Below are 14,334 nucleotides of genomic sequence, written 5' to 3' on the forward strand. Positions count from 1 at the left end.
GATTTTTTTTTAGGCATAGCTTTATAAATGTCCTTGCCTGACAGTTAATAGTGGAGTAATACTCATGCCAGTGCTGATGAAAATTCAATTTAAAGTGAGACTGAATGCTTCAGTGTGTGTGTGCGACACAGCTTGCAGTGTCATCACCTTAATAGGAATCACAGGACACTGGTCACTGGGGAGGTCTGCTGCTGATTGGATGAGAGGAGATACAATTAGAATTTGTTAACTCATCACTGGGTAAATGTGTCAGCATTTTACAAATGTCTGCATATCCTAAGCAGAAGAAAGAGAAAAGTCAAAAAGATGAGTTGTATTGTTTTTTTTTTTTTAACTAAGTTAAAACATTTAAAGCAATATCAGTTTTGAACAGAATGATTATGTACTGCCCTGTGTGCATTAGCACACACTGATGAGTTTTACCGTCCTATCACGTGGGCTCTGAAGTACAATTTCGAGTGAAATGGGACCTATGATTGAATATGAAATAGGGGGAATTCACCTGGAGCAGGATAAGTAGTAATTGATTAAAATGATTTCATTTTAAAGATCGCATGTTTGACAATACCACAGATGTATTTATACGTATCCACCACACCTTGCTGCATTCCACTGTTGGGCAAACCTGACAACCGGAAGTGGTTTCTCGTAGGCAGGACTTCTGAACGAAGAAGGGGTGCATCAGTACTGTGCTGCACTGCATATCTGTGGTGCAACGTGCTGTCGCACAGTTAATGTCAGATTTAATATTGGTCGCGTGGGATTTATCAAATAAAAACCGTCATGGCTTCAGTGGAGATGATACTGCTGTCACTGGTAACAGACAAAGAAATACTGGTGTGGATGAATGGATTTTAGGTAGCTTGTGTAGCTAGCTATTTGTATTGCATTCAGTAGCAAACGATTAGCAGCATAGCAGCTGTCCTGTCTATGAGAGATTAGTTCGTAGACATTTTAAGTTGCTTTAAGAGAGCGCACAGTGTGCATATGCCCGTGTTAGTTATATTAAATAGATGTATTCCTGTGAGTGTATGAACCAAATTTGCGAACCTGATTAATACAACTTGGAAAACGCATTGTATTCTTTCCGAGTCTTCACTGATGGGGCCGGTAATTGGACACACTGTCTCTTTGATTAAACTGAAAAACCGTACTGCAAAGGAACTATGTTTTAAAATACCGCCATGAGCCGAATTTAGTTAGCATAAAGGGAAATAGTGAAATTTCAATTTCCAGACGACCTCAAATTGTAAAATGGATTATAGACGAAAAAGGAAATTGACATTTTTCACAATCGGATTAATCTTCCTTTTAAGTGGCATCGAATATGGTAAGTTTTTTCTTTTTGTCAATTTGTCAGATGTAGCTGTAGCTGATCATTTCGACTGGACCCAAATTAATTTAAATCATAGGCCTATATAACGGCTAGGAGTCTACACTACAAAAATCTGAAAAGTTACACCACTAAAATTTTACATATCACGGTGGATATCCAAATACATTATCTTAAAAGCTTAGCTATTCTACAATTTCCATGTACTGAGTTTGCTAGCCAGTTAATTTAGCTTTTCAGGTTGTCACCATGAGTCATCTGCAATGTTTAACTAATACCTGGATTAAATTACCCAGTTGGCTAATTGTTGTTAGCTGTAATAAATATAGTTAGCTAGCTAATGTGTAACGTTGTGAATTTTTAACAAAGACTTGCCTGGTATCAACTGGTGTAGTAACTTGTTTGTTATACAGTTTGTAGCACCATAATGCAATAACTAGCAGACTGTAATAACGTGTAGGCCTATGGTGACAATAATCTGCAGAATAGTAGGATGCAAATCCAAGAGTGCTGCCCTGGTCTGGGATAGCTTCAAGGTCCAGGCTTCACTGGTCACGCCAAGCACATGGTTTGTGTTGAACTAAAATCTAATGACATTAAATTTAGTTCATTTCAGTTACTCCTCCTCAATACTAGTGATTCAGGTGCAGAGTTCAGGACTGTAATCATTAAACAAAAACACAGGAGTGAAGGCCACAGTGACTCCTTTGCCTGCTCTCTCCTTTAGTCTACCCATTTCTCCTTTTCTTATTTTGAGAGTGCACCCAGTCTCACTTTTCATCCATTCCCAGTAAGTATACTTACACACAGTAAGACACACCTTAACAAAAAGCAAGGTAAACTATGCACAACTTAATTCCTTTATAGGGGGATGTTCATTTATTTTTATGTACTGTACATATCCTCTGAAAGAATAGCTTTGTGATTTGGGTTGTTTCTTTAAACAAACATAAAAATGTAAATCTGTTGAGGACATTTTAGACAGGTGACAAACAGGAGGCACTTGCTGAATGTCTGAAGCCCTGTGGATTCCAAGCCTGTTAAAATACACACATTGAGACTGAATAGTGAACTTTGATCAGTCTCCCCTGAGTTGTTTAAATAAAAAATATCCAGCTTGTATGAGGTGGGTAGGGCTCCAGTATGCCAGAGTAGCAACGCTAAACAGCTGTGACATTCATTAGTTAATGAACATTTCTCCCCCTCCCCATGTTTATGATAAAACTAGAGTTTGGTCCCCTGACTTACACATCATGGACTGTGTTTTCCTACACAGTGCATAGCAACAATATCCTCGTCATCACTGACCACTATTACACATGACTTCCCTAATTTCTCCAGTGAGTTAAGATCTTGTCAGGCTGTTTCAATTGCATTCCAAATAGTCTATGCGGTTGCTGGGGAGGCCTTTTTTAGACCTGTTTTTGCATCTCTAACCTTGGTATGTGGCCTGTTCAATATTTATAACTGAATGTTGCATACCGTGCATGTTGCATTACCTTTTCTTACAGTTCTCAGGGTATTTTTTTGTCATCTCTGGAAAGTGAAGTAATTGGTTTGTCAGTCTCTGCTCAGTTATTTCAGAAAGTTCAGCTCTGTTGAGGATTCCTGTTTCCAGTCATTCCCCTTTCTGTTTATCTGTCAGTGGTCAAAGTTCAAATGGACTCCATTGTGTAGCGTAAGGGTCTTCATCTTAAAGGGGGCTTAGTAATAAACAAATTGTCTTGTAGTTGAATCCAGAATTTCTTCATGTGGAGACCTGTGGAGATTCTGTTGTATATGTACAATTCATTTACATAGAATTTTAGAAAATTCAGGTTCATCATTTTCAAATGATATAAGTAGAAGAGGTTTTGCTGCCTTGAGCTGGTCAGTTAGGAAGACAGAATAAAATTAATAAATGTAATTCTCTCAAAAAGAAAATAATCATCACAATTATCACAGTTTTTGACACAAACAGTTTACCCTGTCAATCTACCTTGGAGGATAGCACCATTCAACTTGTCAGACAAGTAGAGAAATATCATTTCATGTTGTTCAGCTAAATATTAACATTATAGGGTTTAGAGACTTAAAATGGGCTTTGGTTGTTGATTTGGATTCCTTGGGCCCTAAGATGTTCACAGAACCCATGTTAGTTTTGAATAGTATTGAAATTGTTGATTTATTACAGGACACATCACAAACAAATATGGCTTAGGCCTACCTGGCTAATAATAATTTACTTATGTCTATGCAACCAATAAACATTTTCACAAAAAAAAAGTCCCAAGTCTTTTGAGATGGATTGACCCTCCTTTAATCTTTTCCAAGTTAGAAAACTACACTAAACCACAGTTAAAATTGGTTTAGTGTATCAAGGGATAGGTACCTAATGCCTAGTACCTGCATACTCATCACATGTTTGCTGTCAGTCAGTTTACAAGTGATTTGCATTTAGTAAATAGTCAAGTGCTGAACTTAGCTACTATTTTGCTATCACATATCAATCAACACTGTGAATATCACCAATTCTGTCCCACCTAGTTTTCAGCATGGCTTGGCTGTTATTCTAGGCATAATATCGTGGCTCAAACTAACATTTTTATTTAAAAGAACTAATAGCCTAGTATTTGTCAAACTTCCAACTTCCTTTGTCTGAAAATGGCAAAAAGGACAGCATAAAAGCATGCACGCATTGACACAATTACAATTTCAACATTTTACTTTGCAACACTTTGATTTTGTGATATTAAAATATCTTGTTAACATTACTAGAAATTAAAATGAACCAGGATTCATGAGAAGTACATTACATTATAGGTTTATTATTTCAGGCTGAAATAATATTATTTATATTATTTCAGCCTGTCTTTTCTAAATATGTAATGCAGATCACTTGAAAATGAACTTTCCACTTCAACTGCCATTTGTTGAAAACATTTCTCTACTGCATGACTGTTCTTGTTGTCCAAATGTCTTAACATTTGAAAACATTCACCTCTGATTAATGATAATTCAACCAGTCAAAAGTTTGGACAAACATGATTAAGATGGGGAATGTGAATTCATGTAAGACATTTTGATCTAAAGACTTATGCTTAAACGCTTGAAATTTGTTTCTTAGACAAATATATAAATAGTGAAGTTGATGCCTATGTATGAAATTAATTTAAAAAATATTTTTGGCTACTTCAAAAAATCTAAGAATTTTCATTTGTTTATAACACCTTTTCAGTCACTGTGTCATTCCATTTTACTTTTGATGCCTTACTGTTATTCTAAAATATTATAAATAAAGAAAAACTGTTTTATGAGTAGGTGTGTCCAAACTTTTGACTGGTACTGTGTATTATATGATGTTAATGTACTGTTTGTAGCCTATTTTTTGTGGAACTTGCTTTTTATTGAAAATAAATATGTTAAAACTTTTTTTGAATAGCTTATAGAAGAACCATTGATATAAGTATTCCCTCAAATCATTAATCATGAAATAATTGGTATACTGATTGAAATGATTTTTCACTCTTTTAGTGTAGGTGTAACACGGTAACAGGTATGCTAACAATGCTAAGTACATGAGTATGTCACAGTAAGTGTTGCTACTGCTTTTCTAAGGGAAAAAGCGATAAAACTGGCATGGTAAATATGGGAATCGCTAAAATGTCCAGCTTTGCGGTGACAGTTTTGTTAAAATGCCAGGGTAACAGAAAGTCACAGTAACAGAATGTGTGTCTGCGGCTCTGCATCAGCTGTGATCCTCCCCACGATATGGAGATACCTACAGACACTGGGGGCAGCGCCCTACTTCCTGGGTCTGGGCCTGTCTGCGTTCAGCCTGAGTGGACTGCTGTCGGGCCCCCTCTTTGGTCACTGGTCTGATCGGACTCGCACCACCAAGAACATCATCCTGTTTGCCAACCTCTTTGAGATTGTGGGTAAGTGTCAGGAAGGAAGGACTTTAGTTACAATACCAAAGTGAGTCTAAAACCACTATTCAGTTTTTTTCTAGTGGTTTTCCTATTTTTATATTGTGTTTTGCTATTGTGTTTGTTATTGTTATTATCTATTGTGTTTTATTGTGTTTGTTATATTTGCATTTACGTGGATGAGAGTGTCTGTTAGGCAAATGTGATGGGAGTGGTAAAGGGGATGTTTCCCCCAAAGTGCGATAAAAATAGTTTTTTTGTATGATATTTTAAAATTTAAACACGGGAAACTCAGGGTTTTACACCATTCAAGAAAAGAAAATGGGTCTTTTTCTGATTTTATTATTTGCTGTTCAGAAAAGGATAAAAAATGACAAGTACACAAATATTGTATTGAAAGTATTTTCTTTAATTCTTGTTTTCTGTACAACCTGAAAAGCCAACCATTGATTGAGAGACGTTTGTTTTTTACTTGTATGTTTGATTCCTCAGCTTTACTGAAATGTACAACGGAAGATGATTTCAGGATTGCAAAATTATTTTAAACTCAATTTAATGATAATGCAACATATGTATGCACGCAAAAACCTTCTCAACGTGCAGTACAGGTCATCACTAGACGATGAGAAGCATTGACCGGTTGCAGTGATTTTATTTCACTCACTAAATGTATACCTGCTATCAGTCAGTTATATTGCAAGTAGGAACATGCTGTAAAAGATTACAGAAATTAGACCGACGTGAAGAACCTCTGTTTCAGTCTTTGCTGGCAGCTTTCCAGGGTCATGCTGCATGACAGGCAGTCTTTGTCAGTTTACCCTACCCAGTAAAGATGATACACATTCAGTGTTAATTTCTCTCCCTCACTAGACAGATAATGCTGTGCACATAGACACACACAAGCAGGTCATTCCGCACCATTTCACCTACATCTATCTTCCTGCCTCCAGGAAACTTCATGTATTTTATGGGGTATTCCAAGTGGCTGTTGCTATCCAGTCGGCTGGTGGCGGGTGAGTATATGGCACCTCTCCTCAAATCAGTCTCTCTGTATTCTTGAAATTACTTAAACCTTTGATCCTATCACCAGTTGAGAATGGCCAAGTCCTGGAAAAATTTCAGATTTTATATTGCATCGGGAGAAATGGTAATATTAATCTGTGATGGTCCGTTCGGTTATCAGAAAATGGATTTGAAAATGGATGTGTAACTTGCATGGGCGCTCTGTGGTCTGTGTGTAGGTATTGGGACAGGTGCTGGCTCCTCCATTTTTGGATTCCTTACACGGAGCACCGCTCCAGAGGACCGTGCCACGGTCTTTGCAGCTGTCATGGCATGCCGGCAGGCTGGGCTGCTGATCGGTCAGTACCCTCTCCTGCATGGGAACCATAGTACACTAGTGAGCCTTGGTGCAGCCTATCCTGTCCTGATGTAACCACAGGTATCTCTGTCTTTTTTCTACACAGGTCCAGCTTTCAACATCTTCCTGAGGCTGTGCGATTTCCAGCTGGGTCCTTTTGTTGTGAATAAATACACTGCTCCGGGGGTGAGATTTCTGAAGGCTCTATCCTTTTACATTTAGTTCTGGTTAAAAGTGTGATAGAAGTGCCAGTTTCTCTGTACAATCTCTGATCCATACATTATGATATGAGCTCCTTTTTCTTGTACTTTGTGTACTATTATAGACCTTTGCAAAATACATTATGCATCACATGGGGGGGGGGGATTCTGTTTCTACACTGTGTTAAGAGCACATGCAAAATGCAAATGTAGTAGTGGGATCAATGACGAAAGAAGAGAAACTAACGCCTGGAGTAACTATATGTTCACATATGTTATATCATACACTTGACACAGTTGCAAGTACTGGTCATAGGGTTGTCATCTGACTGCATGTCTGCTCTCACTCCCCTAGCTCTTCATGTGTCTGCTGTGGATCCTGCTCCAGCTGCCAGTGATGTTCATGTATTGGGATATCCCGCCTCAAGACACCAGGGACCAGGATGGGGAGGTAAGGGAGGTGGATACAGACGGAGAGGAAGAGGGAGAGATTGAGGAAGCGAAGCCCCTGGTGAGCCCCAAGGAGACTCCTGGGTCCTATGGTGCCGTTTCTCCCAGCCAGTTGAACCCCGCCATCTCCAACGGCAACCTGCCCCACTTCACTCCGCCACCCTCGCCCCCACCGCAGTCAGTGACCTCAAATCCCTTCAAGAACTTCAGTGTCACGAGAGGTGAGGCCCATCTGTGGTCGGCCTAACGGCACTTCAGACCCTGGACTGTGCTGTATAGAACTTGTGACTGCAGTAGGCGTGACTGGTCTCACTCTGTGCAGAGTTCCTGAAGGAGGAAGTGGTGGTTCTGCTCACGGCCCAATTCATCACGCTCTTCAATCAGACCGCTTTGGAGGTAGGACCAACCCATCCTACACTGCATCCAGAGAGACCAGTGCAGAGCAGCAGCCACTGCTGTCTATAGAACTTCACAAACAAATACTACTAATTATCAAACATATTCAACATACCAGGTATGCGAGAGACACAGAGTTTTATGATTGAATTTGAGTGTCTATTTTCTCACTCTGGTACAGCAGCAGATGGAATGAATGTTTCCATTTTACAACCATTCATTCTCCCTCCTTGTACTCAGATTGCAGAATCTTAATTGCCATTAGTGCTTCTTCCTCTGAAATGAATCAACAAGTCAACAGAATATGTACTATGTCATTGTTTAGGGTCTGGAACATGCTGTAAAGGATATGGTCAACATAGCATGCGGTTGTCTTTCTCTGGCCCCCAGACCATGGTGACCCCTCTGACCCAGAAGTACTTCAACTTTGGGGAGCTGGAGAACAGCATAATGTACTGTATCTGTGGGGTGGAGGTGATCGCTGGGTTCTTCTTTGTGCGCTGGCTCAGTGGCCGTGTTGCAGAGCGCGTGGTCCTGGCTGTGGGACTGATCATCTGCAACATCTCCTGTATCTGGTGCCTCATCTTCCTGGCTAACCCCCAGGGTGAGTACCGTGTAGAATTGGATTAAGAATATTCATGTTTGAAATGATGCTTTCCCATGTTTGAAGTATTTTTAGATACACTGCTTATGAAAGTGTTTTGTATTTGAAGTGACATTTTCTTATGTTTGAAGTATTTGCAAATGCAGGTGTTTTGTGTTTGAAACATTGTGTTTAAAACATCAATAGCATTTCAAAGGTGCAGATCTAGGTTAACAAGAAGTAATTTTTCATATGTAGCTTTCACACAATACTAATCACAAAGGCTGTTCATTGTCAGACAATATCTAACACGGATTTTTCTTAAGTAATACAGCTAACATGGCTTTGCAATGATTATTGTTTTAGTGTAAATGTGGAAAAGATGTGTACTGTTTTTACATAAACACAGATTTGTACATGTTGAAGTTGCGTGAAAGTGTAAAAGTTGTTTGGTAGCTTTTCACCCAAAGGTATCTGAATGTGTTTTCAAACAGAGGTGGACATCCCATCTCTCATGTCATGTTTTTCACAGAACAACTTGCCACTCAGGTGTCAGTGCTAAATGGAGACATACTGTATCACTGGGATATTATTGTCACATTCAGAGTTACCATTTAAAACATCTCTTGCCCTTTAGCTGTGTAGTTTTAAAATAGTTTCTTTAACCAAAGATATCATACTTAGCAGTACAAACATTATGAAGAGCTAATCAAAGTTGGTGCAACAGTATTGTGAAGTAAGGCTCCAGGGATATCATTAGTCAAAGAGCTTGAGAGTGCTTGTCATAATTGCGGTGAAAATGTTTGCGCATGTTTGTTGAACACCATCAAACTTAAATAAATGTTCACTTAAGATTTTGAGGCCTGTCAAGACATCAGAGCCAGGATTAGCTGTGTAAACTACCACAAACTAGCAATATGCTTTTGATAACATTGCTTGCCAGGCGGCATCACTGCCTGTGGTTCCATCAGTTGTCCTGGAGTCTCTAGAGTCGATGCTGAAAACTGCAGTAAGCTCCTTAGTAAAATGAGTTTCAATTCAGTTTTGAGTGCTGTAATTGAATGCAACACCCTAAAAAAGGTTTATAGTTATCAATATTCATTTGTGTGTCCAGCTGTTTTTTCAGTTGTCTTTATAACTTCTCCATATTTTAAGCAGCTACAAAATGGAAAAATACTGTGATAGCTACTTGTTTGCCTTGTTCTGTGTGTCATCTGCCTTTTTGAATTGCAAACAGCATAGTGAAGTATTGCCTCTATAAGTTTCACGGGCAGTGGTCTGTTTCTTATTACCTTTGCAATGAAGGTAAATCTGATGCTCTATATGCTGTTAATTTATTTAACATTCTAGCTTGTGAAATTGAGAGAAGTACTTTTGTGAAATACTATATAGTGGCTGCTCTTAATGTAGACAGTCAAATGTATTGATGCAGGCAAACTCACTAACCTGAAAGGTTGAGCAAGACAAGTCTGTTCAGTACTGTGTAGTATACCATGGTGTCTAGATTCAGTTTTCCATTCTGAACAGTCATCTAGTGTCACCACTAACCACTGACCATCATTCTCATGCGCACCTCCCTTCATATTACCCATTCCCCAGCCTCAGCACTCTCTTGTTCTCTTTCCTCCAGGTGGGTTTTCCTGGCAGTTGGCAGAGTTCATAATCGGTGTATTCCTGCAGGTTCTGGGGCTTCCATTTGTTGCGGTTGCCCAGGTTTCCCTCTTTTCTAAAGTAACAGCAGAGAAGACGCAAGGTGAGAAACACTCCGCTGTGAAAGCACTTAAGCACATTTGTGCTTGTAATTCTTAACAAAGGTTTGTGACGATTTTTGAAAACCCAAGAAAGGTCACTGCTTCAGTGTTAATTTTGGCAGGTGATTTTGTCTTAGATTTAGTTTTTTGACTAAAATGCATATTTGTTTTTGTCATATTATAGTCATTTGATCATTTGTAGTTTTAGTCAATGAAAACTATACTAAAACTTGTCTAGTCAAATTTTAGCCAAATGCATTTTTGTCACATTTAAGTCAATTTGCATTTTTAAAATGAAATCATTACAGTGATTTCATCAAGCACGCAGATATTCTTAGGCTTGCTACATTCCTTAGGTTTTCTTCTCAGGGCCAGGGACTCCCAGCTATAGTAGAACTTGATGCATTTAATAATACAGTAACAACCAGAAAGGCTGTATCATGCGCTGTATGCTGGTACATAATTATGTGGCTGTTGTCATGTGGAAGGAATTCTTTGGCTGTTACATTCTGTGGCTGTTCATCAAATAAATTTGACAATCGACATTTATTTATTTTCAAAATATTTTTCACTCAGTTGTTTAACATTGTAGTGCAAATTAAAAAAGAATAGCTAAAATTAAATACAGTGTACTCAGTGCATATAGCATATCTACAATGTAAGACAAAATCAGTGCAAATGCGTGCAGGCATCGCATATAACCTACACTGTAAAACAAAGTCAGTGCAAATATTGTCTTTTTTCACTTGGTTGTTTAGAATAGTAGTGCAAATGGAAAAACAATTAACTACAGTACAACAATGCAGTCAGTACATATAACCTATACTGCAAGACAAAGTCAGTTCTGGCAGTGGCAACAAATACAGTACACCAGTTCTATTTGTCTCGATTCAGTTTGAGGAAAGCGCCTCTCTCCAATACACAGCTTCTGCCACTCACTGGGAAGCAGACTGTCCCATCCCATGTCAGCTGCAATCTGGCAGAGCGTGTCCTTCACTTGAAGGAGGCATGCGGCCATGTTAAATGTGCTCGACCAATGGGTGGTTTTTATTTTCAAAGGTGCATTTTTATTTAGTCATCATCTCGTTTTCATTGTGGAAAAAGTTTCATTGACGAACATTTTTCTTCGATGAAATTAACACTGCTGTGCATTAACCTGACGCACTGCTACACAATGGGGCTATTTCAGCATTGGTGGAGGGTGGGCCGACACACCAAAAGAGTTTTGAAATTGGGGAATTGTAGTAAGTATCATTACCATAGGAGTCTTCAGCGATTACAGAGCCATATAGTGCCACCCACTGGTCACTGATGCTGCCCTATAAGGTTATAAAGCCCTGATTATGACTTCAGGACAAAAAATTATACTGTCTTTTGCATTGTGTCTTTCTTATTCCTTGGCATGCTCTGATTGCTTATAGAAAAACAATTGTGACTTGCTAGCTTATTACAGTATTGTTATTACAGTTGCTGACAGCTCCTCATTGCTTGTGAAACCCTGTGCAGAACAGGAATGGGTGACATTGTCAAACCTACTTGATACTGACCTGAAAGTCTTGGTTCTTGCAAAAAAAAAGCTCTCCTTCCCATCTGATACACTATATGATCTAATGTTTTAAGCTGGGGTATGACTTGAGTATGTGTGTGTGGAATTTCAGTGAGAATCGTGGCAAACCTGTATTATCAATGTGCTGAACTGAGGCGACAGTAATGGTAATGTCTGCACCGGGCTTAAATTAAATAAAACCTGTAGGACCAATGAAAACAAGTCATGCTTTATTTTATGGCTCTTTTTTACTGAGCTATAACATACATTAAAATGCACTCTTTCAGTAATTATAGATTTTTGAGAATGCTTTACAATAAAAAAGAATAAATATTACTAAAACTTAAAAAAAATAAGACAGGGACTAAACGTGAGTTTTCTAATTTAGATGTTGTGTCAGATTAGCTTGACTGATTGCTTGATTGAGCAAAATATATTTAGCTCTAAAAACTGTAATAACAACTTTAATTCAAAACTTAAGAAAATCAGAGCATATAACAGGTACACGTAAAATACGATTTCTAAAGAAAGCCATTTCTTTTATGTATATACCACCTAGTTACGATCTGTAGTATGAACAGTAGTATTTTTACAAGTCATTGTTAGTTAGTAGTATATTTATTTAGAGGCATTGAAAAAAATGTGAAATATGTGTTAAATATTTTTAAAACTGCTCTACCAGTTGTGCATTTTATCTTACATAATAGTATTTATAATTGGGACACCATACAATAAACTGGGTGGAGCAATGAAAAACATTATCAAATATCCCTGAAGATATCAGGTATTTTTTTATATACAATATACATTATACATGTATTTTCCAAAGTTAACAATTTTTTAAATGACCTTTAAGAATCTCTGGAGTGAAGTGTGGCTTATTTGTAAGAGTCTTACTAACCCTCTGCATTATTTATGGGGAGGTTTTGTTCATAATTCATGAGCTGGGTACCTAAAAGGAAAAAAAAGTGTTTGCTGGGACACGTGCGACAGCCACATGTATTGTTCGTGTAACTTTGTGTCCCTGTGCAGGGTTCAGTCAAGGGGTCCGTCGCTCGGTTGGGGGGCTAGCCACCATCCTGGGACCTCTCTGGGCTGGAGGCCTGACGGACAACCTCTATGTTATGCTGGGGGTGATGGTTGCCCTGCTGGCTCTGCTTACTGTGAGTACCCATGTGTGTTTGTGTGTGCTTATGTTTTCTATAAGTTTGCATGTTCAGGGGTAAATTTTCAGGTAGTGTGTCAAATGTGGGGGGAAAAACCTAAAGCAATGGCATTTTAGATTATGCTTATGTGGATTCTGAAAGTTAGTGTTGACTCAAAGTGTTTCGTATGAGGTCTGCACGCTGACCTTTTTCAGGACAATGTAGATGGAAGTTCACAAATGTTTTTGCCTTTGCATTTTTTTAAAGCGTGAAAAGGTTGAAGCCACCCATTTTCAGAACATGTGCTGTACACCGCCTTGTAAGATGGTGACTGCCGTTTTCTTTTCCCATTTTATTAATAAAAACTTCATTTGCATGGGTATGCCTTTCTCAGATAATGATGGTCTTTTCATACGACCGGCTCCTTGAGCCCCGCGTGGTGCAGCATGCTGACAGCTCAGAGGAGTGTGGAGAGAGCTAAGTGCCCTCACAGATCAGAGCTAAGGTAGAGAATGTACTCATGTCCCCCCTTTTCAGTTGGGAAAACTAAATTTAAAACTCAAAAATAACTATGGGATTCAGTTTGTCTTTAATATTAAGTCATTGACCAATGCCTTTAATAAACTCATCATTCTGTAATATTGTAGCTGTTTCAACTGTGGTAAACTTAACAAATTCTTGTAAGCTAACTGAAGGGAATAATAAAAAAAATAAAAATCGTAACTGCAATTAAAAAAATGTTTTATGAACAATATTCAATTAAAAATATTTGAGGAAAAATACAGTGCTGTCTTTCTCTGCAGGTGTGTGAAGCCCCTGCCCTTCATCCCACACGAGCTCTCCGTTTCCTCTTTGCCCCTTGTGCACTGGGTGTAGGAGTGATTGCAGGGGTCTAGAAGGAGTAGCAAGTGGGAAAATAATGTTGAAGTGGTACACAGATTCTCTGCCCATGTCCAATGCGTCTTCTGCTCAGCTGGCCAAAACATATCAACCACCTGCAACGCTACATGATGAATGTAACTGTCCTGTTATATTTCCTGTGGAAACTCTAATGTTAAAAACCAAAAAGGTAATGATAGAATGTGGTGTGCTGCATGGCACACGGAAAGCCGTACTTCGAGAAGCACATGCACCATACATGACACTCAGTCACAAAAGGTTAAACGAACAAATATACTGCTACTCAGTTGTACAGCTCATTCAACTGCATACATGTGAGTTAGCCTTGTAATAGCTTTTCCTGTTGCTACAGATGTACAGTAAAGTGCAGACACTACGACCCACAGACAATCACACAGACGCCTTGATTGAAAAGAATCTGATTCACAGTATATTTTCTGCAACAAAATAACTAGCTATGCTTAATTTTATTTCTTTCCAAAGGATGTATTTTACCATACCTGTTTTTACCACAAGTAAGACCTATTATCCTAATGTTGACCAAATGAAATTATTGATGTTCTGTCTTCTTTCCAGAAGGAAAAAATTAATTCAGGATTAAATGGGCTCCTTAGTAAGACAAACCATCTTGGGGGGTTGAGGGGGGGGGGGGGGGGGGGGGTGAGAGCAGTGTTAACCTCCATTTAATGCTAAGCATATGCTGTCTGTGTTAGATATCGCTTTTTTCACTGCTGTTTACAATGGGTCATTAAAATATATGTG

General features: G+C 38.6%; 1 protein-coding gene across 1 annotated transcript; it reads left to right on the plus strand.

The window, feature by feature from the left end:
* Window positions 1–704: 704 nt before the first annotated feature.
* LOC118772902 (major facilitator superfamily domain-containing protein 8-like) lies at window positions 705–14,106 on the plus strand. Its single transcript, XM_036521562.1, has 12 exons — window positions 705–1,330; window positions 5,065–5,250; window positions 6,192–6,254; window positions 6,483–6,602; window positions 6,708–6,787; window positions 7,157–7,472; window positions 7,574–7,647; window positions 8,038–8,251; window positions 9,861–9,983; window positions 12,560–12,690; window positions 13,067–13,177; window positions 13,476–14,106. Exons 1-11 carry the CDS (start codon window positions 1,255–1,257, stop codon window positions 13,151–13,153), a joined length of 1,470 nt encoding a protein of 489 aa, XP_036377455.1. The 5' UTR covers window positions 705–1,254; the 3' UTR covers window positions 13,154–13,177; window positions 13,476–14,106.
* Window positions 14,107–14,334: the final 228 nt, after the last annotated feature.

The sequence above is a fragment of the Megalops cyprinoides genome, chromosome 2 (genome assembly GCF_013368585.1).
Source record: "Megalops cyprinoides isolate fMegCyp1 chromosome 2, fMegCyp1.pri, whole genome shotgun sequence".
In the NCBI taxonomy this organism is placed as follows: Eukaryota; Metazoa; Chordata; class Actinopteri; order Elopiformes; family Megalopidae; genus Megalops; species Megalops cyprinoides.